Source organism: Chiloscyllium punctatum, chromosome 41 (genome assembly GCF_047496795.1).
Source record: "Chiloscyllium punctatum isolate Juve2018m chromosome 41, sChiPun1.3, whole genome shotgun sequence".
Taxonomy (NCBI): Eukaryota; Metazoa; Chordata; class Chondrichthyes; order Orectolobiformes; family Hemiscylliidae; genus Chiloscyllium; species Chiloscyllium punctatum.
The window spans coordinates 27,478,562-27,503,975 of record NC_092779.1 but is presented as its reverse complement, the minus strand read 5'-3'; the positions used below and the strand labels follow the sequence as shown (position 1 = coordinate 27,503,975).

Sequence of the window (25,414 nt, the reverse complement as noted above, 5' to 3'; positions counted from 1 at the left end):
AGATAATATAATATGATTTGCTTTTTTGTAAAGTTGTGAACATATAAACTTGTAGTGCACATGCTACACTTGTTTCATTACAGATATCTCGGGGTGTTCCTTTGTACATGCTGTATACCTCAGACCAAGCCAGTCATTAGGCTGCATATCCAAGAGGAGCTAAAGTTATCAAGGGTACCACTTGTTAATAAGTAGATTCCAAGACAGTGCCACTTATGAGGTACTTGTAGATTTCAAAGAGCTCCAGTTATTAGTCCATGTATCTCAGAGAATGCCAGTTCAGAGTCCAGATCTAGAATCCTAAAATGACGACAACATATGATCATTTAGCAAGTTATGTCCACACAAAAGTACCGCATTCCCTTCCACACTTCCCCCACTTCCCTGTACAGATGCTAACACAATGCCTTTCAGAAAGGCATGACTGTATCTGCCTCAAGAATTCAGGTGAACACATTCCAGATCTTAACCATTAATTGGATAAAAAAAGGATCTCCATATGCTGTCTTTGCTTCTTTTGTTAATTGTGTTGAATGGCATCCTCTGGCACGCAAAACTTCCATGAATGGGAACAGTTTCTCTGCATCTACTTTTTCTGGACCCCTCAAGCTTCTGAGCATCTCCAGCACTGTTTTTTCCTAAGGAAACCAACCCCAGTTTTTTCAATTTATCCACAGAAATGAACTCGCTCACCCCTGGAATATTTTTGTAAACTTTTTCCACACCTTCTCCCCAAAGGGGGCAGAATGGTGGCTCAGTGGTTAGTACTGCTGCCTCACAGCACCAGGGTCCCAGGTTCAATTCCAGCCTCGGGCAGACTGTCTGTGTGGAGTTTGCACATTCTCCCAGGGTCTGCGTGTGTTCCTCCGGGTGCTCCGGTTTCCTCCCACAGTCCAAAGATGTGCAGGTCAGGTGGATTGGGCATGCTAAATTGCCCATAGTGTTAGGTGCATTCATCAGAGGGAAATGGGTCTGGGTAGGTTACTCTTCGGAGGGTCGGTGTGGACTTGTTGGGCTGAAGGGCCTGTTTTCACACTGTAGGGAATCGAATAAAAATAAAGAGGTGCCGCAAATTGAACACAATACTTAACTGAGCTTGAAAGTGTGTGTTTTAAAATATCATCACCTTCTTGCTTTTGTGTTGTATGTCTTTACTTATTAAAAACTAATGACCTGTTTTCTCAAATAATCGGTTTCGCAATGATCCATACAACCCATTATTATTTATTCACATAAAAAGGTCCCAGCCTCTCTGGTTCTGCACTCCATTAGATTTGTATCTCTTTTGTAAAATAAATGTCTTTCCTTATCCTTTCTTTCAAAATGCATTAAGACACATGTCTTCCCATTTGTGGTCGTCATTGTTGGCAATCACTCACTCAAGAGTATGATTGTCCATCTAGGAAATTCTGTGTTACTGTTCATGAATTCTGTACGTCCTTGCATGGCTGATGAGCCTGATCCTTGAGCTGCATTTCCTACTGCACATATGGCAGGTGTTTTGAGGAGGTGGAATTGGTCCTCAGCCTTGAGGTCTTTGGTATTCCTTTCTCTAGCTCCTTTTTTATATTTCCTCTTGCCATTGGGTGTTCACTTCATGTAGGAGCTTCCTTCAATTTGTTTTCTTCTGAACAAGGGTCTCCCATGTGTTGACATCTTTGTTGCATCTCGAGGAAATCCTACAGGAGTCTTTGAAAACTTTTCTTGCCTTCTTCTCGTTCAAATGTCTTCGAGTTTCCCCGTTTCTCCCCTCAGTCGAAGCAAAACACTCAAGAGATACAGTATAGTTTTACCTCCTTCATCTTTATTTCGGGCCCTGGAGGGAGAGAGAACAATCATCCATGTGCACAGGGACACAAGTTCTTGGTTCTCTCTGTAATAGCAGTTTCTTAATGAATCATATAGTCATTTTACAGGAAGGAGCATCCAGATAAGGCGACATACATATTGATTGGGTGACCATTACAACCAGCGAGTGTCAATAGTAAAGATTAAACCATCTGCTATTACACAATGAATATTTTTTCCCCTTGTTAGCTGACCTTGCATACTGAATGCTTCCAAATTGTTAAATGGCTCTACATGACTGCTTTTCCACCTTGTTAACCCATTAACTTTGCCTCCAGCACCCCATTGTTAACTGAAAGTTCTGGTCTGATCTGAGTCAAGTTCAGCTGAACCTCTTGTTTCACAAAACTCAAAACTTAACTCTTTCCCTGCTTATACCCTATCCATATTTTTAAGTGAAGAAGATTTATTTTGGTAGCTGCATCCTAAGCACATCACCAACACAACAGATTTGATTTCAGATTATCATAGCCTGGATGCTGGAGCTAATAGCTGCTTCAAGGATGTTGAATGTTAATATGCCTGTCCTCCCAGGTGATGGAGAATCTGCCTCAAACAATATTCATGATACTTCTCAAGGATCTTGCCAGGAACAACAACCACTCTACATGGCCTTCATCAACCTGATCAAGGGTTTTGACTCAGTCAGTCAGGAAGTGCTATAGAAGATCCTATCAAAGTCCAGTGAAATTCTCAACGTCCTCCATGACAAATGTCAGCGATGGTCCTCATCAGTGATAATATGACAGAATATGAGGTCAAATCAGGGTTCAAGCAAAGATGTGTCATCACGTCCACCTTTTTCTCCATCTTCTTCACTACCATTATTCATCTTGTCTAGAGCAAGCTTCCCAGCAGTCTAGACATTGTTTACAGGATGGACAGAAAATGTTTCAAATTCAACTAGTTGAAATCCAAGAAAAAAGAAATGGCAATTACCTCATTTGTGGAACTTCAGTATGCCTCAACAAGACTCAATTCCTTGACCTGCCTGTCCCAGGTCAAGTTCTCATTCATCTCTCCATTAAGATCAACTTAAAAATTCTCCTAAATATGGAATACTTCCCAACTTGGGGAGCTACCTCTCATCTAAGGCTGACATCAATGTGGAGATGCAACTTCACATCCAGTCTGTGAGTGCTGCCTTCAACGATCGTGACATCCGTACTGATACTAAGATCCTCATGTATCAGGCAGTCTACCTTCTGACTCTTCTATATGGGTAAAACTTGGACTACATATAGATGCCAACTCAAGGCCTTTGAGAAGGACCATCGAGCTCTGAATCAAAACTGCAATTGTATCTTTTATTGCATAGACTGCAAATTTTTCTGATAAGTCTACTGTGTGGCACATTATCAACCATGTATGAACCTCATTCCTCAACCCTCTTGCCTCACCAAAAACTTAATCAAATTTGCTGAACATAATTTGCCTTAAACTGTTCCTTAATTAATGCATCCTCATCCAAATGACAGGCAATTTTGTTCCAGATTATTATTTCTAAAAGTTTCCCTACCAGAGAGGTTAGATTAGCTTTTAGTTACTGGGGTTATCCTCACATTTTGACTGAGCAAGTCTGCAATATTTACAGTCCTCTGGCACCACAAATGTATCTATGGGGAAGATTCTGACCATTACCTCTGCAATTAACACCCTTCTCTTGTGCAGTCCTTGCAATTCTGGTGATTTAATAACTTTAAGAATAGCCAGCCTTTCTAATATCTCTTTGTCAACTATTACTCATCTGGTGTATCAATTATCTCCTCTTTCATATGACATCAGCAGTATCTTTTCACATGGTAAAGACAGAGGCAAAGTTCTAATTTAGTACCTCAGGCAAGTCTTCTGCCTTCACTAAGATTGGTCCCACCTATCCTCTTCCCGCCCTTTTACTATTACATTCATGCAGAAGTTTTTTTTAAAATTGTATTTTGTGCTTTCTGCTAGAATCATTGCATCTTTGCCTATCCCTCTGAGCTTTCTATATTCAACCTGGTTCTTTGTGGAAATGCAACTGAGCAATATCATTTTTACAGACAGTCCACTATAATTTCACCTACTTATCTTTGAATCCAGTTTAACTGGACAGATCAAAAGGTACCCTAAAAGAAACTAGTCCTCTTCTTATTGAGTATTTTTATTCTAGATCATTCCTTTTCCTTTTCCATGGATAACCCAAACTTCACACTGCTACAATCACTCTTCTGTTTAATGGTCCCTTACTGACATCTGAGCTACTTGACCAACTATATTCCAAGAACCAGATCTTACAATACTTTTTTTTTGTCGGGCTGGAAACTGATCAAAAAAATTCTTCCAAAAACCAAAAGAACTGCAGCTGCTGAAAATCAGAAACAAAAACAGAAATTGCTGGAAAAACTCAGATCTGGCAGCCTGTGTGGAGAGAAATCAAGAGTTAATATTTTTAGTCCAGTGACCCTTCATAATTTTTCCCCCTCATTTGTGCTTTACACCACCATTATTCCAGGACAATTATACTCTTCCATAATCATTACTCTAAACAAAACTAAAATATTGCAGATGCTGGAAATTTGAAATTTAGAAAACTCTGAAGGGCTGGCAGAACCATTCCTTAAAAATACAGCCTTGCAACAATTATTCTGGCTCCCATTCCACACATGCTGCTAGAACTGCTCAGTATTTCCGACATGTTGTGTTTTAAAACATAGCTCCACGGATTTTCGCTCCTCTCCCCGAATCTCAAAGAGGCGGTTATGAGTAGTCAGTGTATCTCAGAGGTTGCTAATTATCAAACCGAGCACACTGGGGGTAGGCCTTGAGCCACTTCAAGTTCGTTTCTTTTGACCCCCCCCCCAAAAAAAACGCTATTGAAATATAAGTTGATTGCCAGGCGCGACGTGAGCGGGTCTGATTCGAGTCGGAGCAGGAGGCCGGGACATAAAACAAAGTACAAACGTCAGTCTCCGAGCCCGAATACTGTGTTCCTTACCGAACAGGCAAATAGAGCCCCCTCCGTCCCCTAGCGACCAACAGCGGGGAGACCTGGTCTCCGGGGTGCGCGCTCCCAGTCTTCACCCGCACTACAATCAGTGCGCGCGGGCGCTGCTCGCGAGCTCGGTACCTTTCGCTGTTTGAATTTAACGGCCGTCGCGCGCGGTTCGGTCGGTCGCGTTTTTTGTTTGGTTTTCCAAACATCCGAAAGGAAAGAGACCGCAAGGCCGGCCGCTTCGCGCGGGGGGGGAGGGGTGGGTTGAAGCGTTCGGCGATGAATGGTACCGCGCAGCCGGCGCTGGGCAAGGAAGAGCACGTGCTGAAACTGGGCGAGAGCTTCGAGAAACGGCCCAAGAGCTCGTTCCACACCATCCGCTGTGAGTGAGGTCCGGGGGGGGGGCAGGGTGAACGGGGAAGGTAGGCCGGAGAGGCGGGCCTTGGGAGCCCGGGCCCAGGCCCGAATTGCAACCTCTGGCGGTGACATGGGCGGGGAGAACATAAGCGAAAGGGAGCGAGAGTGAGTGTGTTCTGGTACCGAGAGTGAAGGGAAACGGGCCCCTCTCCGCCCCCCGCCCCTGTGTTTACTCGGCGCCTCTGAGAACTCCTGGCTGCCGACCACGGCTTCCGAGGCCTGCTGTCGCCCCGGGATTGACCGCAGAAATCGAGCTTACGCGAAGCCCTCCGAAGCAAAAACACTACCTCCCACCCCCGCCCCAGACAGGGCAACTATAAACGAGCGGGGATTAAAGATGCCCTGGGTTTAACGTTTGACGTGATTGATGGGCCACCCAAGTGTAGACTTGCATTGCGATAGCGTCTCCCAGGCCTTGGGGTTCCCCCCCCCCAAGCGCCTTGCAGTGTTAGAAATCCCGTAAACAAACACACAAAGCAATATCTCACCACCGGCGATGTATTAATTTCCAGCATCCGCAGTATTCTGCTTTTCAATTGCTACTTTTTTTGTGACTCCCCTATTGAGGGATTAAATATTGTGGCTTCTCCTTGTTCTTCATGATAATACTGGGGATAGAGTTTGTACAGCACGGAAAAGACCCTTCCACCCATCATGTCATGCCGGTCATAAAGCATCTGTTCTAATTCCATTTTCCAGCCCGTATCTTATATGCTATTACCTTTCAAGTGTTCGTCTAAATAGTCCTTTAGTGTATAGGGTTCTCACAGAGAGTTCGAGATACCGACAACCTTTTGGGTGATAAAATTGTTGCTCAGATTCGCTCTAAACTTCTTGTTCCTTATGTTAGAATTGTGCTCCCTGGTTATTAACCCCTGTAGGGGGAAAGGTTTCTTTCTACCTACCTATATATCTATCAAAATTAAGTTTGTACACCTCAATCAGGGCCCTCTCACCCCCCTCTGCTGTAAGCAAAACAACTCTACCGTATCGAGTCTCTCGTTGGATTCGCTCCAATCCAACTGTATCTCCTCGGTGTAGAGTCTGTTCTGAAATATAAATCTCCTAATACAGGTCACATCCCTCCCATTAAATATTGTATCAGAACTGCACAAAGTATTCCAGCTGTGTCCTAACTAATGTTATTTACAGCTACAAAATAACCTACATGGACTTGTGTTCAGTGTGTTGACTAATAAAGGCAAATAACCCATGTACCTTCATAACCAGCATACCCACCTGTCTTCAAGAATCTATCCACATGCACACCATGGTCCCTTGATTCCTCTGCATCCTTTGGTCCTACCATTTGACATGTATCTGCTTGCCTTGTTAGTTCTTCCAAAACGTATCACCTAATTTTTCAGGATTAAATTTGCCAGACCAGTTTGACTATATCATCCTGTAGTCTCAGGCTTCTCAAGATTTACCACACCACCAATTTTTATATCATCTGTGAATTTACTGATTCGTGTCTGGATCATTAATGTCCACAACAAATAGCACGGTCCAGCACTAGACCCTGTGGTACTCCACTGGACACAGGCTTCCAATCTTAAAAACAGCCTTTGACCATCACCATCTGCTTTCTGTCATTTACCTGAGAATGCATGCAGTTGCAAGTCCCCAGCTGACAAATAAATATAAGAATATATTTATACAAAAGTAGAAATATAAAATAGAAAGTACTTTTAAAAATACTGCAATGAACTGTCAGTCTAGGTTTGTGCTCTGTTGGCTTGAACCAACAATCGTCCGCAAGTGATTACTGAGCCAAGGCCGACATATTGATCTGATTGATGTGTTTAAAATGAATTAGGGAGTTGATAGGGTAGTTACTGAGAAGCTTTTGTTTCTTAGAGCAAACCCAGAGTATGGGTTTACACGCTTAAAATTACTGCTGAGGAATTTGGAGTAGAATCTAGAAGTCTTTTCATGAAAGAAATTGTGGAAATCTGAAAGTTTTCCTTGCAAAGTACAAATTATAAATTTTAGATAGAGATCAATAGATTTTTGTTGGATCAGAGAACCCTGAGATAGAGAATATAATTGAGTAAATAGACATGAAATAAATCATCTGTTTCAATGGCAGAGTAAACTCGAGGCTGAATGGTGTACTCCTGATCTGTGTTTGTAGTATGCTAAATATCTGTCCAAGAATATGTGAACATAGCAGTAATTCTTCTACTGTACTATAGGCATTTCTCATTATCTAACTTGCAGGGAGTATCTGAGACTGTTTCTATTTCAGACTGATCGAGAGAGTTTTCCATCTTAATTACAACAAATCATAGTGCGTGCTTGATTTGTTTGAGCACTGGAATTATTTTGGAATGCCCAGTTTTTTTTCTTCTCTATTTTCTATATTCCTTACCTACGCAGACTCATGGGCTCCTTGTTGGACCGTAACTCCAAAGATGTTATGGACCCTCTTCGTCCTAAATCAATTAGGAATGCTGTTTGCTATTGATAGACAAATGTTGTATACAAGATGCTGGGCAACAACAGGGCTATGTGTTTGTGGCATTATCATAGTCAAATCACTCAGATGCTGATTGCCCATCTTTGTACACCTAAAAGTAGGAAGAGTACAAATGTATGTGAACATAATTGATGGAGAGCTCACCAAAACTTATTTCCCTTGTACTCCAACTCTCCCTTCATTTCATCTAACTATTGTACTTTAGTTCACCACAAGTCTGCTTTGTTCTGCAAATCCCTGTGGAGGCTGTTGAAATTACAACACTGGACATCTGGATGGGTACATGCCATAGGAAGGGTTTAGAGGGATATGGGCCAAATGCTGGCAAATGGGATTAGATTAATTCAGGATACCTGGTTGGCATGGTCGAGTTGGACCGAAAGGTCTGTTTCCATTGCTGTACAGCTCTATGACTCATGTGAACATAATTGTGCATTAGTAATAGAGTCCCTTTGCCAGAAGTGTTTTCACAACTGGCTACATTGTACTTAAAAACAAAGTTATCCCAATGAAACACCATATTCTTAACTCACTTTGAAGAACTGAAGTTTTTCACTAATTGATAGATACTTAAAATGTCTCAATCATTTAATATAAGGCTGTTATTCAAGAATATGAGTTCTGAAATTTCATACTACTTGCATTCTTATGCACAATGTATAATGTTTTCTATAGGAGTTAAAACTAAAATACAGTTAAAATGGTTCAACAAAATGTTTTATATAAGTTAGCTGAAAAGGAGTAGCGGCACAATATAAAAAGCAAACATCCACAAAGCAAATGAGGTGATTTATTAGCTATGTGTAACCATATTTGGTCGATTAAAAATTATTTTTTTTGGTATCTGATTTATGCATCTTTTTCCTTCAGATGATTTTAAACCAGCATCCATTGACACCTCTTGTGAGGGTGAGCTACAGGTTGGAAAAGGTGACCAAGTCACCATAACTTTACCACACATCCCAGTAAGTTTTCAGTTTTTTCATAAATGCTATTTATATTCTTGACCAATTGAAATTGTTTTCATCTCATATAGGTTTTGTAAATCAAATATATTTATCAGAACACAGGTCACTGTTGATTTCTCCAGCATCTCACCCATCCTACTCCTTTTTGACTATACCAATATTAACAGACTATCAAAAAGTTCAGCTTCGGTATGTTTAGCTTCAAAAAGAATATTGTCAAGTAAGGTGTCCAAGCCAACATTTATATTTAAAAAGTCCTGGAGAAACTTAGCAGGTCTAGCAGCATCTGGAGAAAAAGCAGAGTCAACGTTTCAGACCCAGTGACCCTTCTTCAGAACATATTTTAATTTGATCGTTTTTTAATACTACTATGTCAAACCTTTCTTGGTCTTTGATTTTTTTCAAATTGCAAAATAAAAATGAATGTGCAAATGTACTAAATCCTTACTTTGGCTTGTTAGTTCAGTAGAATCCCTATACTCCTTGAAATTGTAATGCGGCTTCCTCCATAAGGTCACTTTTGGACAGGTTGTTTGGGACAAACTTGTGTTCCAAACGATTGTCATAAAATATCTTGAGTTGTTTCTGAAGCCGGGATGGATGCCATGCAGCAAAAGAATAGTTGAGAAACGTGAATAAAGTATGTTACTACATAAGGATTAATGCCTCCCTACTTTGTTTCATTTCCTCCTTTAAAAATCTTCTTTAAAATTTAGTCAAAGTAATGGATTTTTTTGTCACCACTTCTGATTTCTCCTGTGAAACATGTTAGAATGTTTTTCTATGTTTAAACAATCAGTATAAATGCAAAAATAAACAGATCACTTTGAGTGGCAAAGAGTGACTAGTCAAAGAGATATACAGCATGGAAACAGATCCTTCAGTCCAACACATCCATACCAACCAGAGATCCTAAATTAATCTAGTCCCATTTACCAGCATTTGGCTCATATCTCTGTAAATCTTTCCTATTCATATACCCATCCACATGCCTTTTAAATGTTGTAATTGTACCAGCCTCCACCACTTCGTCTGGTAGCTCAATCCATATGCACAATATCCTCTGCGTGAAAAAGTTGTCCCTTTTAAATCTTTCCCCTGTCACCTTAAACCTATGCCCTCTAGTCTTGGACTCTCCTAACTTGGGAGAAAGACCTTGTCTATTTCCCATATCCATGCCCTTCATGATTTTATTAACCTCTATTGGATCATCTCTCAGTCTCCAATGCTCCAGGGAAAATAGCCCCAGCATATTCAGCTCAAAACCTCCAACCCTGGCAACATTCTTGTAAATCTTTTCTGAATCCTTTCAAGTTTCACAACATCTTTACTGTAGCAGGGAAAGCAGAATTGAATGCAGTATTCCAAAAGTGGCCTAACCAATGTTCTGTACAGCCACAACATGACCTCCCAACTACTATATTGATTTGCTTTGACTTATTGTTGTCACATGTACCTAAGTACAGTGAAAAGTTTATTTTTAAGATTTAGATTTTTTGTCACATGTACTCAGGTGTAGAAGTACAGGAATATTGTGAAAAATGTATTCTGTCAGCATACATGGTGCCATCTTAGGCACCAAGGAACCTAAGTACAACAAAATTTAGGTACAAAATAGTAAGAGAAATGACAGTTAAAAAGTTAAGCATTACTGCATGGAATTATCAAAAAATAAAGAATTAACATAATAAGATTCATTTGAACTTCAGTAAGGTGTTCGACAAGGTTCCTCATGGTAGATTGGTTATAAGTTTAGATCACATGGAATGCAGAAAGAACTACCCATTTGGGTACAGAACTGGCTCGAAAGTAGAAGACAAAGGGTGGTGGTGGATGGTTTCCTTTCACACTGGAGGCCTGTAACGAGTGATGTGCCACAAGGATCTGTCCTGGGTCCACTGCCTTTCATAATTTATATAAATGATTTGGATATGAACATAGGGAATATAGTTAGTAAGTTTGCAAATGACACCAAAATTGGACAGTAAAGGAGTTTACCTCAGAGTACAACAGGATCTTGATCAGATGCGCCAATGGTCCGAGGAGTAACAGATGGAGTTTAGTTTAGATAAATGTGAGGTGTTGTATTTCAGAAAAGCAAATCAGGACAGGACTAATGCACTTAATGGTAAGGTTCTGGGGAGTGTTGCTGATCAAAGAGATAGAGTTCCTTGAAAGGGGAGTCGCAGATAGATAGGATAATGAAGAACGCATTTTGTATACTTTCTGTTATTAATCAGAGCATTGAGTATAGGAGTTAGGAGGTCATGTTGCAGCTGTACAGGACACTGTTCAGCCACTTTTGGGATATTGTGTGCAAATTCTGCTCTCCCTGCTATCGGAAGGATGTTGTAAAACTGGAAAGCATTCAGGAATGCGCTCCCAGAGGAATGGTGGAGGCTGGTACAATTATAACATTTAAAAGGCATTTGGATGGGGATATGAATAGGAAGCGTTTAGAGGTATATGGGCTAAATGCTGGCAAATGGGAGTAGATTAGTTTAGGATATTTGGTCGGCATGGATGAATTGGATCGAGGGATCTATTTTTGTGTTGCACATCTCTATCACTCCAGTTATCATTAAAAGTCTTTTGTAGTTTAAACTGGGAAAATAAAGGAATACTTAAAAGTTCAACAGACTTTGATTAGTCCTCCATTTATCTCATTCTGCTGTCTGTTCTTGATGCCACGGGCAATACAAGCAGATCATGGCAAACAAGGACATACATCGTAGGATGTTTAGGCAGATTGAAGCATGCAAGTTATCTCTGCACAGGAGGTGCACAAAGTAAGATCAACATTAGATTTGAAATTCACTGCACTGACCAATAAAGGCAAGCATACCAAAAGCCTTCTTCACTAGCCTGACTTTGAAGGAAGTATGAGTGAAAAGGATGCAGAGATGCTCAGTTTGAACAAGTTGAGTGCATGGATAAATACTTGGTATAATGTGGATAAGTGAGAGGTTATTCACTTTAGAAGCAAAGTCAAGAAGGTGGCCGTATCTGAATGGTAATAGATTGGGAGGTGCAATGAGACTTGGGTGTCCTTGTACACCAGTTGCTGAAAGTCAGGATGCAGGAGTAGAAGATGGTGAAGTGGTCAAATGGCATGTGGCCTCCATAGCGAGAAGATTTGATTACATCAACAAATTACATTACTGTCTGCAATATTTGTCTCCTTATTTGAGAAAGGATGTTGAGGGAGTACAGTGAAAGTTAATCAGATTGATTCCTGGGTTGGCAAGACTGACATATGAACAGAAATTGAATCGGTTAAGACTATATCCACTGGAGTTTAGAAGCTCGGAGAAGGGGGCTTTCTCATAGACATCTATAAAATTTTAACATGACCAGACAAGGTAAATGCAGGAAATTCCTGGTGACAGGGGAGTCTGGAATCAGGGTTATGCTTGAAGGATATGGGGGTAGACAATTTACGACTAAGATGAAGAATTTTTTCACCAAGGTGGTGAGCCTGCAGAATTCTCTGCCACAAAAAGCAGTTGAGGCCAAAACATTGAATATTTTCATGGAGGAGTTAGCTGTAATTCTTTGGGCTAAAGAAGTCAAAGGAAATTGGGGAGGGGAGGGGGAAATAGCAATGTGGCACTTATTTGGAAGATAACTATGATTGTATTGAATGATAAAGTAAGCTCATAGGGCTGAATGGCCTACTATTGCTCCAATTCTCTGTTTCTGTGGCCTCAGAAACTCTAAGAAGTTTTATTCTAAATATTTAATTTATTGGCTGTGTTATGTAACGAAATATTCCTGATGAAGGATCTATGCCCGAAATGTGGATTCTCCTGCTCCTTGGATGTTGCCTGACCTCCTGTACTTTTCCAGCACCACACTCTTGACTCTGATCTCCAGCATATGCAGTCCTCACTTCCTCCTTATCTAGCTAAAGTTTGGATTTAGTGTAATTCTTGTTAGCTGTCTAAAAGATGGGATGTGATCAGACAGTTTGGTAATCTCAATTTCAAGGAGCAAATTAGAGAACTACTAAAATTATGGCATGAATGTTCAATTGGAAAGTATCAGATCTATCACCTGATGTGGGGAAATGCATAGCCTCCACTTAGTAACTGACAAACTGAGAGTTGAAACTGAAATTGAGAATTTAACAAATGGGGATCTGTGGTCTCATTGTGAATCAGCATGCTGAATATTTAGTGAAAGTGATTTTTGAACATTAACAACTTACATAATGTATGATCAGTGAAATCTTGTGAAGAAAATAATTCTAGTCTGTTTCATATGTTCTGTTATTTACTGTAAATCTTGGTAATTAGCGTCATTAATGTCATTGTGGGTAAGCCTACTTGATTTGAAGTGCTTAATTCTTCTTTTCATGTTGTTACTTAACTTTAATAAGGCTTGTCAGCCATCCCAATACACAAATATTTCATTTCACTACATTTAAGTACTGAAGAGACAGGAATTTTGAGAATCAGTGCAGTATACTGTTCTTTTCAATTAGGGAATAAAGAATTTTTTTTGCATTAAATTCTAACTTTCTAACAGTCTCTGGGTGTAAGTTTGCTCATTGAGCTGGAAGGTTCGTTTTTCACAATCAAAACAAACCTTCCAGCTTAACAAGCAAACTTACTTCCAGAACCTCAACCTGAACTACAAATCTTCTCAAAACTCACTTTGTTTCAGGCATTACTTGATTTAGATTATTAGATAATTCAATACTACTCAAAAAACCTTGATAATTTCAGGAACAGACTTGCTTAAATCAAATTTTAATGCACAATGTTTGTATTTGAATATGCCTTTACCTTTCCATGAATGATGTATAATTACTCTCTCAGTAAATGCAAGAGTTTTGCTAAAATATGATACAATAGTTGATGATTGCAGTGGTATTATTTTGTTAATTTGAACTCTGGTACAAGACAAAATAAGGCAAAGCAATAGTAATATCAGGTTTCTTGGTCACTAGGGGTCTACTCCACCAATGACTGTCTTCAAAGGTAATAAAAGGCCATATCAGAAGGATTGTGTACTTATTATTAACCATGATACTGGGGAGTTTGTGCTTGAAAAACTCAGTAGCAGTATACAGGTGAAGAAAACCAGGTGAGAATACATATATTTTAAAAGTATTTAAATAATTATTTTTGTGACTGTTGTATAGCATTTCGGACAATACTATGCATTGGCTTAAAAATCACACAACACCAGGTAATAGTCCAACAGGTTTAATTGGAAGCACACTAGCGCTCGGAGTGAGGCTCCTTCATCAGGTGATCGCTCCGAAAGCTAGTGTGCTTCCAATTAAACCTGTTGGACTATAACCTAATGTTGTGTGATTTTTAACTTTGTACATCCCAGTCCAACACTGGCACCTCCAAATCATGCATTGGCTTGTTAGTCATTTTTTCTGATTTACTTTGTATAAAATGTTATTATCTAAATATATTAATAGTAGTACATTAATATTTAATCATTGAATTTTATTGCATAGATATAGGCCATTGAACAATTTGTACCTGTGCCTGCTCTCAAAAATCATTTTTCTTTCTCTCCTCAATTCCAAACCCTTAAAATTTTTCATGTTCTCCTAACATTACCCTTTTGTTCTTAAGTACTTGTTGAAACAATTGAGCAATGATCACTTCTTCAAAACTATAGATTTAGTGTCTTTGAAATAATTCATTTTCAAGATTTCTACATATAAACACCTGCAATGGCTTGCGTTATGAATGTATAATTCTCAAGAGCTTGAAACGATTTGTAGCATATTGAGTCTTCACAATGTTACATCCTTCAATATTTGTACAAATCCTTAAATCTTGTCAGGTTAAAGTTCTGTCTTGTATACTACTAGTGTTTTTATTCTAAACTTTTAAAATATGGCTCTATCCTGAGGAATTTTACAGAAATTATGGCAGAAAACATTCTTATGAGTGCTCGTGGGAGGCAGGGTTTTCACAATGAGGTACTTGTTTTATTAATGAACACTACTCGTTATTCTTGAAAAATATAATTATGAATATTGGGTGAGGACACAAGCAGTATTTGTATTGAGGCTTAGGAACTACTTGCTTTCCTGGCACTTAAGTGCTTAGGCTCAGAGATAAACATGGCTACTGTGAAACTGTCCCATCCAGGGTTGGTCTCTTCAAAAGATGAAGCATGACACATAAGAAGGGAGGACATTTTTCATTATCACGATTTTGTTGTCCTTGACTTTTATAGAATAATTTTAAAGCTGTTTTGATAATGTTATATAATTTCTTATTGCTATCAAATGATGCATGTCTAATCCTCCCTCAATGACCCAATTGCCAATAATTGTTTCAGAGCTGAAGGGAGCAGTAAAATCCAGGCTCAATTGGAATCACAAGCAGTGCGAAGATCTCAGCCTTCCTCTCAGTTTAGAGCACCAAGCAAGCCATGTCCGGGCCCTAAAGCGTCTCCAACAAAGGACAACCCGTCGCCTGAACCACAACTTGATGACATAAAAAGAGGTATACCAATGAAAGATCTGTGTAACTGGGCACATGAAACTTTTAAGAGCAGGAAAAGCCACTTGATGAATCAAATCCCAACAACTTCTTACTACCTGGTGTTTATTTTAAGTCCTCCTCCTTCTCCAAAACTATAAATTGCTCTATAATTTATCTGTATGCCTTGCCTAATTATTTGTTTGTTCTCCTGCAGTTGTTTACAGTATTTTCATAGTTAACAATAGTGATATTGTTTCAGTGCTAGTCATCCAGAGACCCAGCTAATGGTCTGGGGACCTGGATTTGAATCCCAGATGGTGGAATTTGAAAACAGTACAAAACCTGGAATTAAAAGTCTAATGATAACCATTTTCGATTGTCACTTACAAAAGAAAAAGACCCATCTGGTTTAAAACGTGCGTCATTCTGAGAGGCCTTGACAGGCTGTGTCCTTTTTTTTCTACTGAGTAAACCTTGTAGGTGATTGCGTGGCTATGGCAACCAGAATTAAAAGTCAGTGTGCTGGCATGCTCACTGTGTAAACAGAAACTTTACACAGCTTAGAGGAATAGTGTGGAAGAATAGATATTGCAAAGATATTTCTTGTAGTGGGGGAGTATTGAACTGCATAAGGTGATAAAATTTCTTCTCCAGAAGGTTTTGGAATTCGAGAGTTATGGAGGTTAAATCACTGAAGGTATTTAAAGAGAAGATAGTTAGATTTTTGAAATACAGAGGAACCTCGATTATCTGAACAAGAGGGGCGGACACTATTTCGTTTGGATAATTAATTATTCAGTTAATTGATTCAACGCCTCTACTCTTGGGTTCGGATTTTTCTGAAATTTCCTTTTTCCTCGCTCTGCCTGCCTTGCTCCCTCTCTCTGTATCAGGGTTTGTTTCTGAGCAGACACACACTTGTGTGTAAGGGACCTGCAGCATAGCTGAAGTCTCCTGCTGCCCCCACCCCCCCAAAGCGTTCAATGGGATTAACACAGTGAGCACTTGCTAAGTCCGCATCCCTTCAGGAGACTTGGCAGCAGTACACCGCATGCGAGCCCCCTCGACGCCAACCCCCGTCACCCCCCCAACTCTGCGCCCCCCCCCAGGGCAGCTAGACTGGATGCCAACAGTAAGTCTGCTGCTGCCTTTGGGTGGGCATGGGGGTAAATCTACACACACACACACACAACTTTTTGACAAATTTCATCTTTGCCCTGTACAGGACAATATTGGAGAGATTATTTGGGGAAGGGGGGGTTCAGGGTACACCCCTGTGTAGAACTCCAGAGAAGGTGTTGGGACACAGAGAAAGAGCAGTCATTTGGAGACAGTGCCTGAGCTCCCATCGATGTCCGAGATTGTTCTGTGCACCATTTCAGTAAGCCAGGTTCGTTTTTAATCATTGTAAACAAAAGACACAATCAGTGTTGAAACACCTCTTTGATGTAATGTTTCTCTCGGGACCTTGAGATTTTCTTTGGATAATCTGAAATTCGGATAATTGATATTCAGGTAATCCAAGTTCCTCTGTACTGGGGAATGGAGGACTATAATAAGCTGGCACAAAAGAGGAATTGAGGCTTGGGACAGATCAGCCATGATCTTATTGAATGGTGGAGCAGGCTTGAAGGCCAAATGGCCTACTCCTGTTCTAATTTTGATGTACTTACATTCTTATTTCTGGGCATTTTGTAGATTTTGACAGAAACCACAGCTTAAGTCATTCATAGGTATGTATTGAAAAAAAAATGACCATCTTGGATTGGTGGCATGTCATAACTGTACTGAAGAAATTTTAGATGGCATTAGATAAGGTATTTTGTATGTGACTTGTTTCAAAATTGCTATGAAAGGTGTTGTAGCAGCATTGACAGAAAATTGATTGACTAAGAATAAACAGAAAGTGAGGGTTAGTAGGAATGCATTTGATACCAGAAGCATTAAAAATAATGTGTCTCATAGGTTAAAACAAATAAAGAGTTTGGTGGGAAGGTAGTTGTAGAAGACTGAAAGAGTTCTTGCATAGGTTGTTAGGCTGGCATTTGGCTGACACAAGTTATAGTAGAGAAATGTGTTCATAAAAACATATCTTGCAACATCTTTCAATAGTTTCTTTGAAATACAAATACAAGAAAATGGTGATTGAAAAGACTAGTAATACTTTGAGTTTTATGAATTGGGGCATGACAAATAGTTACAGCACACTAGTTAAGCTACAGTTGGACACTGTACTATTTTGATCCTTAATATATAAAGACATTCTTGCCAAAGAGGCAAACTGCATAGATCTACCAGGATGAAACCAAGAACGAGAAGTTAAAGTGATGGGGAAATACTTGGACAGCTTCTACTAGAACAGAGATGAAGAAAAATAGTTTTTAGTAGGTTTCTTGCATTATGAAGAGTTTTGACTATTTCCTCTAATTGAATGCTCATTGATGTAAAATTATCATTGAATGAAGTGAGAATTCTGAGAGCTTGCCTTGTGTCCCTATAGAAAGTAGCTGAGGCAGAGACTATTCTTTTTTTTGAGATATGGCAGTAACCATTCAAAGCTGAGGTAGATACTTGGCTCTTCAAAGGGAGAATTGGCCAGATGGTGATTTCTGGATCGCCCATTCAAAGGAGCAAGTACAGGCATGAGAAGCTTCATTCTGATCTGTAAACTTTGACTCGACCACCACCTAGCAGGAAAATACCATTTAGATCTCTAGATGAGAAAGCAAATATTAGCCAACTTCTTTTTACTTTTCTCACTGTTCCTCATACTATACGTTTTTGTAGTATATATACACAATGTTATAACATTGTGGCTAATCCGCATCTGAACTTTTTTTACCAAACTTGCTTCAACATCACTTAATATTTTTAATAAATAAAAACCTTACAATAAAAGAAGTGTTTTACATTTTTTGAATGCCCTCAATAGACTTTTTTTTATTGGGAGGAATAGTTCCATATTTCTACTACCTTTTATATCAACGTGATATTATCTTGTTTGCAGTACAATGTAACCTTTTTAAGTTCAATGATATACTCATGGGATATTGAATTTGATATCTGACCATTTTTGTGCAATGAAACTTTTTTTACTTGGAAAAAGTGAGGACTGCAGATGCTGGAGATCAGAGCTGAAAAATGTGTTGCTGGAAAAGCACAGCAGGTCAGGCAGCATCCAAGGAACAGGAGAGTTGATGTTTCGGGCATAAGCCCTTCTTCAGGAATGAGGAAGGTGTGCCAAGCAGACTAAGATATGACGGATATGGAATGACCCCACTACCAAGGATATATTTCCCTCCCCTCCCCTATCAGCGTTCCGGAAAGACCACTCCCTCCACGGCTCCCTCGTCAGGTCCACACCCCCACCAACCCAACCTCCACTCCCAGCACCTTCCCCTGCAACCGCAAGAAATACAAAACTTGCGCCCACACCTCCCCCCTCACTTCCCTCCAAGGCCCCAAGGGATCCTTCCATATCCGCCACAAATTCACCTGCACCTCCACACACATCATTTACTGCATTCGCTGCACCCGATGTGGCCTCCTCTACATTGGGGAGACAGGCCGTATATTTGCGGAACGTTTCAGAGAACACCTCTGGGACACCCACACCAACCAACCCAACCGCCCCGTGGCTGAACACTTGAACTCCCCCTCCCACTCTGCCAAGGACATGCAGGTCCTTGGCCTCCTCCATTGCCAGACCATGGCAACACAACGCCTGGAGGAAGAGCGCCTCATCTTCCGTCTAGGAACCCTCCAACCACAAGGGATGAATGCAGATTTCTCCAGCTTCCTCATTTCCTCTCTCTCCCCCCCCCCCCCCCCCCCCCCCACCTTACCTCAGTCCCAACCCTCGGACTCAGCACCGCCTTCTTGACTTGCAATCTTCTTCCCAACCTCTCCGTCCCCACCCCTTCTCCGGCCTCTCACCCTCACCTTAACCTCCTTCCACCTATCGCATTCCCAACGCCCCTCCCGCAAGTCCCCCCTCCCTACCTTTTATCTTAGCCTGCTTGGCACACCTTCCTCATTCCTGAAGAAGGGCTTATGCCCGAAACATCGATTCTCCTGCTCCTTGGATGCTACCTGACCTGTGCTTTTCCAGCGACATATTTTTCAACTTTTTTTACTTATACTATTTCTCTTAATTTGCACATGCCATCATTATACTTCCACTATTTTGCTTTATGTCATCTACAAAAATGTAGTTCAGTTCATCTGTGATCTGCACGTGTTTTTGTGGTAATAGAAATATTGAATCTCTTTATTCGCAAAGAGAAGGTAAAGAAAATGTGTGTATGTTTGAATCTCATTTTCACAAATGTAGTTCATTTTTTTCCCTCTCACTGATAGCTCTACCACAGCATTTTTTTTCTTCTTGAAAATGTAGGTCTCGTTCTATTTACTCAGGTGATCAGAAGTATATGATGATCATAGATTTTAGCAGTATGGTGTTATGTGGTGTGAGGCATTCATAGGGAAGACAGACAGATTTTCCAAAGAACTTCGTCATTACTACAGTTCAACATTGTTGCCTTTATTTTCTTTTATTGGATTCTATCATTTTCATTGAGGAAAAATGTTTGCAGAAGTAAGTCACAAGTATTAAAAAAAAGGATAAGCTACATTTCTACAAAGAAAGCCAGTGAATTTAAAGCTTATATTCTATGTTAATAGCTTTCTCCCCCATCCTTCCAGAATTGAGAGCAGAAGTTGATATTATTGAACAGATGAGCAGCAGCAGTAGTTCTTCAGATTCAGGAAGTTCCTCTGGCAGTGACGACAGTTCCAGCAGTGATGTGGAAAATGAAGCTCACCCCTCCTCTACACCACCACAGATGCAACCGCAACAGCAACCTCCCTCCCAATCCCAAACCCAGCCCCAGCAGCAACCACCACAGCCATACCAGCAGTACAGTAATAGAAATGCTGCTACAAATGGCACCAGCAGACCAGGAAGCAATCAACTTATGAGCACACTTAGTAAGTATGCAATGCTTAACTGCATTCTTAATTTCTTGCTGTTGTACAAGATATGTTTGTTTCTTCCCTGCAATAGATGTTTGTAATTAGTTGCATTTCACTGAATAATTCAATATTAAGCTAGCGAAAAGCAGCTGCTGATAATATGAGCATTTTTTTTCTGGCAAGGATGCTCAAACCTGCTGGTTTTTGCAGAGTATTACACTATGTCTGCTGTGATTACATAGTTTCAAGAATATCCCAAAAGGCTGTAGATATCTCCACTTCAAATCGAAAAGCAAAAATGTATTTTCTGTTTGCAAATATTTGAGAATGAAAACAAACTTGTATCAAATTCTCATGTCTTACATCAGGTGTTCTCATTAATTCCCCACCTAGGTTGTAAAAATTAGTCTCCCATGAATTCTGGTACACTGGCTGGAAAATTGATGATGTTGCATGTTGTGAAGATATCCAGAATAATCATAAAATAATACGTAACACCCAAATGTTTTGAAACCTATGCAGAACTTGCCATAACTACTCAAAAATGTCAAACTTATGTAAAAGGGTTTTATTAGTTCTTCTAAAAAGTTTGCAACCAATAGTCCAAGATGTTGGAAGATGCCCAGATATAGTATAAGATGCCAACCAGCTTAGTCCCAGGCACGTTCTACTGCAGTTATTTAGTTATTTTGATTTTCAGTAGCAGTTACAATAAAATCCAGTTTTAATAATAACAGTGAAAATGTCATGCATGGATTCCAGTTTTAAGGTCACTCTTCTACTGGTCTATTTGTCCAACCTATGGGTGGAATTTCTACTCATTGGTGTGGCATTGATGAGAAAATTTGGAGAATGAGAAAAAAAGCAATCTTGACATCAAAAAAACGATTTACAATATTCTCTCAAGCCTTAAATGCTGACTTCAGAATCTAGCCATTAAATGGCAACTATCTTATTTCCATGGATTTGCATTCTATTAAACTTCACTTTTAGGAAGGCACAGTGGCTAAGTGGTTAGCACAGCTACCACATAGCACCAGGGGTCTGGGTTCAATTCCAACCTTGGGTGACTGTCTGTGTGGCATTTGCACATTCTCCCCGTGTCTGCTTGGATTTCCTGCCACAATCCAAAGATGTGCAGTTAAGGTCTTGCTAAATTGCCCATAGTGTTCAGGGATGTGTAGGCTGGGTGTATTAGTCAGAGGTAAATATAGGGTAGGGGAAGGGGTCCGGATGGGTTACTGTTCGGAGGGTCGGTGTGGACTTGTTGGGCTGAAAGGCCTGTTTCCACACTGTAGGGATTCTAATTCTTCTCAGTATTCCGTTTTTGTATGCTACAAATTCTAGAATGGCTTTTGAGCATGTGTATCTTACTTGCAGTCAATATCTAGTTTGGTTTAGCATTTTACTCAATATTGCTGTATTGTCATATTTGATGTAGGGGGTTCTACCACCTCTTCATCCATCTCCATAAGGGTGAGAGAGGCATGAATGCTGTTGCTAGTCTGTGGTCATAAGGACAACATGGTCTCAGTCTGTGTGAAAGTGCATATGAGCTCTCTTGGAGCAGGTTATGATGCTCATGATAAGCTCTGGACTCCTCAGTCTTATTGGTTATGCTGAATTGTTTTCCCACTGTTTCATCCTTTGTCACTAAAAATAGTTTGCAAAGGATATTGCTCCCTGTCAGCAATAAGCTGGGGTGGACAAGAGGGCATTATGTACTAGAATTTTATTTTTGATCAACCTCCTGAAACTTGTAGATTGAAAAGCAGCTGCATACAACTTATTGAGAGGCCTTTCTTGTAACATTCCAAAGAACACTTGCAGCATGGATTGGTTCATAAATTTCCTTATAATTCTTGGATAGTGTTGTCCATAAAATGTAAAGGATAAGGAATATTCCGTGGTTTAAGTTCTTTATTCTAATTATGGAATAGTTTATAATTTGAGTACTCTGGTGAACGCCACATGGAAGACTTGAGCTTCTACTGCTACAGGCTCCACTTCTTTTTGCAAAATCTTTCCAGGGGCCTTTTCTAGCAAATTGACAGCTGATCTTTGACCTTCAGGTCTTTGGAGGACCAAATCTTTCTGTTCAGTTGGGCAGATTCCTAATGAAGCCTGGCTATGAAAGTGCAGTTTTTGACTGCACCTCTCAGACAGGTGGCCCCAGCCATCTTATAATATTTCTTTATAAAAGAGGATTGGCTGTTGAGTAAAAATAATGTGAACGGCTAAGTAAATGTTGTTTACTGCATGTAACATGGACTTTTATTTTTAGGAAATGACTTGCAATTGAGTGAATCTGGAAGCGACAGTGATGATTGAAGTTCTAAGAAAATGGACCACTACCTCCACGATGACCTACCATGGAGATGACATTGCTGTAGAAATTTGTTCAACCATTAGCTAGATTAGTTATTTTCTGTAAAAACATGTGCCCTTTCTGCAGTTTTAATATCAGATGTGAGTATTGGGTAATTAGTGGAGTGCTTTTAACTTTAAATATATGTTTAACTGGGTGTTTTTAAGTTAAACTAGAATATTTCAGTTTATTTATATATTTTGTCAGGTATTCCAATTTTTTTCTGAAAACTTATTGATCAAAAATATTTTAAATGGAATGTATGTCAAGCTTACATATTCAGAATTGAACAGACAGCTGAGTATAAACATTTCGATTATGTATAAAGGCATTGTTTACCTTGCATATTGCTATGAATCATAAAAGTTTATGTATGTATCACAACACACACATATCACACATTGCAGAAACTAAACAATTCTCTGGGAGAGTCCTGCAAATACCAAGGTGTTTGTGAAGTGACTGATATTTAGCTGGTAGTTTATATTGGTTATTGATATGAATCTTTAATGGATTCTAATTTGAACTTTAATACTGAAGTCTTTAGTAAGGAATATAATTTCAACAAAGACATTCTTAATTAGTAGCAGAATTGCGCATTTTTAAAAAAAACAATTGTGTAAAGGGTGCTGGACTGGGTTTTAATTTCCAAAAAAGCCTTTTAGGCACGGTGATCTAAGCATAAAACAACAATGTGAATGAAATCCATCTGGAACAGCATTAATGTCTTCTCATTTAATGGAAAATGAAAAACTATTTTAATTGTGGCTATCTTGCAATGTTTGTGTTTCCATATAAAATGGACATTTCTTACTGTTTAAGCAGTTCAATGAAAAATTCTGTAATCTACATCCATAATATTTTGTTTTTGAGTTTCACTCACTTGAATATTTTTAATTTTGTGTGCATAAAATAGAGAACATTACTGTTTGCGTCTGATTTTGTCTTCTCGTTGTTCACAATCGCAGTCAATTATTCCTAATCCTAATGAATGGTTGAGTGATCTACTCCCGGATCTCCACAAGTAACACTGAGTAATCAGTCATTGGATGCTATTGGGTGGGGGGGGTTGCTTTCGGTGATTTATCTTACTGTTTTTGCACCACTTCCTCCTAGCAATGCATCATAAGACCATCATCTGCAGAATATGACTTGTCCATGAATATCACTCTCTAGATTTTCAGCTGGGTCAAAAAAAGTGCCCATGCATTGCTATAAAATGGTAATTTTTTTCCAAACCTGAGTGATTGTCCTTTCAACGTGGAAGTAGTGAGAGCATACAGTAATATCTTATTTATTTAAGAAGTTCATAGTTAATGTTTTTATCATCGTGTTAGACTGTAATTCAGATACTGAAAGCTTTAGTGTGCCAAATCAAAAAGCCGTGAATGGAATAGCATAACTGGGGGTTGGTGTGAAATGTTGCAAGGTGCATTATGCTTTACTAAATACTAAATTTCAAAATGAAATGACTAATTGGAGGGAACACCCTTATATCCTCATACCATTGAAAGGTTAGGATCAGGCTTGTTCTGTTGTTCTCCATTCACTTTTGTCTTTCCCTGTCTTTCACATGGTCTTTTTTTTCTCTTTCCACATCAGATTGTGTCTTGAACCCATTTTTGGTGACTTTTTCCTAGCCATTTTTCTTTGAACTTATTCTACATTTGTATTGCCCTTCAAGGGGAGAATTTAGTCACACTTGCACTGTGTCTTTTGGACTCTGCAGACTTCCTTTTTCTAGAGAAATTAAGTCTATCCCCTTTTATCAGTAAGATTTTGATAACAAGTGTTTCTCTATCTTCCTAAATGTCATAATATTGTTCCAGTGATTACAGGAACTGTACCATGGATAACTTTATTGAAGAGACTAGCAAATCTAAAGTTATTGAGCAATGTAATCTTATGTCATTTTTGCAATAGCCATAAATGGATTCACAAATTTATCTTTATTCAGCCATGATGTCTTTTGTTCATTAAAATTTAAATGTCTAACTAGTGCCAGTGACAAATGCATGTTAATTTCACCACTTAGGGAGGATTAGTATTTAAAGTATTATCTCAGGATGAGACCAAGTAGGCTAATAAGCATTGCTTATCCATATTTATTGTGTTTATTTCTTAGTTTTACCCAACACAATGAGGGTTACACTAAAATGGAGTAAGTATCTGTGTCGGTTTGAAAACTAAAGATTGAATAGGTTTACTGTTTTAATTATGTGTCCTGATTGGGCTGTAGGTAAGCATAAGCTGTCCTTACAAAATATTTAAAACATTTAGAGTTACTTTTATACTTTGCAGATTTAAAAAATGTTAATCTTTTACTAGAATCATGCAGTATGAAAACAGACCCTTCGGTCCAATTAGTCCACGCCAACAATGTTCCCAAACTAAACTAATCCCACTTGCTTGCATTTGGCCAATATTCTCCCAAACCTTTCCTATTCGTGTACTTATCCAAAAGTCTTTTAAATGTTGTAACTGTACCTACATACACTATTTTCTCTGGCAGTTCATTCCACATATGAACCATTCTGTCAAAAAAAGTTCTCCTCATGTCCTTTTATAAATCTTTCTCCTTGCACCTTAAAAATATGCCGCATAGGGAAAACATGCTTATTACTCAGCTTATCTATGCCCCTCATAGTTTTATGAACCTTTCTAAAGCCACCTGTCAATGCTTCAGTGGAAAAAGTCTCAGCTATCCAGCCTACTCAAACCCTGCACTCCTAGCAACATTCTGGTGAATCCACACCAAAAGAACTGTGGATGCTGCACATTGCTGGAAAAACTCAGCAGGCATGGCTGCATCTGAGAGAGAAATCAGAGTTAACGTTTGGGTCCAGTGACCCTTAGAAGGGTCATTAGACCCAAACATTAACTCTGATTCCTCTTCACAGATGTTGTCAGACTTGCTGAGCT

The 25,414-nt window shown here is 39.4% G+C and overlaps 2 protein-coding genes across 11 annotated transcripts in view; one reads left to right on the top strand and one right to left on the bottom strand.

The window, feature by feature from the left end:
- The window catches only part of mettl6 (methyltransferase 6, methylcytidine), a 31,517-nt gene extending 25,673 nt beyond the window's left edge, over window positions 1-5,844 (bottom strand). For 3 of the 10 annotated variants that reach the window (XM_072560615.1, XM_072560616.1, XM_072560623.1), the window contains exon 1: window positions 694-1,119. In XM_072560615.1, the coding sequence (XP_072416716.1) occupies window positions 694-957 (264 nt within the window). In that variant the 5' untranslated portion in view covers window positions 958-1,119. The other 7 variants (XM_072560617.1, XM_072560624.1, XM_072560622.1 and 4 more) reach the window with 7 other exon arrangements.
- Window positions 5,016-24,444, top strand: eaf1 (ELL associated factor 1). Its single transcript, XM_072560626.1, has 6 exons — window positions 5,016-5,201; window positions 8,589-8,683; window positions 13,641-13,777; window positions 15,005-15,171; window positions 19,855-20,139; window positions 22,409-24,444. Exons 1-6 carry the CDS (start codon window positions 5,099-5,101, stop codon window positions 22,453-22,455), a joined length of 834 nt encoding a protein of 277 aa, XP_072416727.1. The 5' UTR covers window positions 5,016-5,098; the 3' UTR covers window positions 22,456-24,444.
- The last annotated feature ends 970 nt before the right edge of the window (window positions 24,445-25,414 follow it).

What these genes read in the sequence shown, in the direction of transcription:
- eaf1 (XM_072560626.1), top strand. Translation starts at nt 5,099, where the DNA reads ATGAATGGTACCGCGCAGCCGGCGCTGGGCAAGGAAGAGCACGTGCTG. An exon ending in TAACTTTACCACACATCCCA is followed by an intron (nt 8,684 to 13,640) that starts GTAAGTTTTCAG and finishes CTTGGTCACTAG; the next exon opens with GGGTCTACTCCACCAATGAC. An exon ending in TCAACTTATGAGCACACTTA is followed by an intron (nt 20,140 to 22,408) that starts GTAAGTATGCAA and finishes TTTTATTTTTAG; the next exon opens with GAAATGACTTGCAATTGAGT.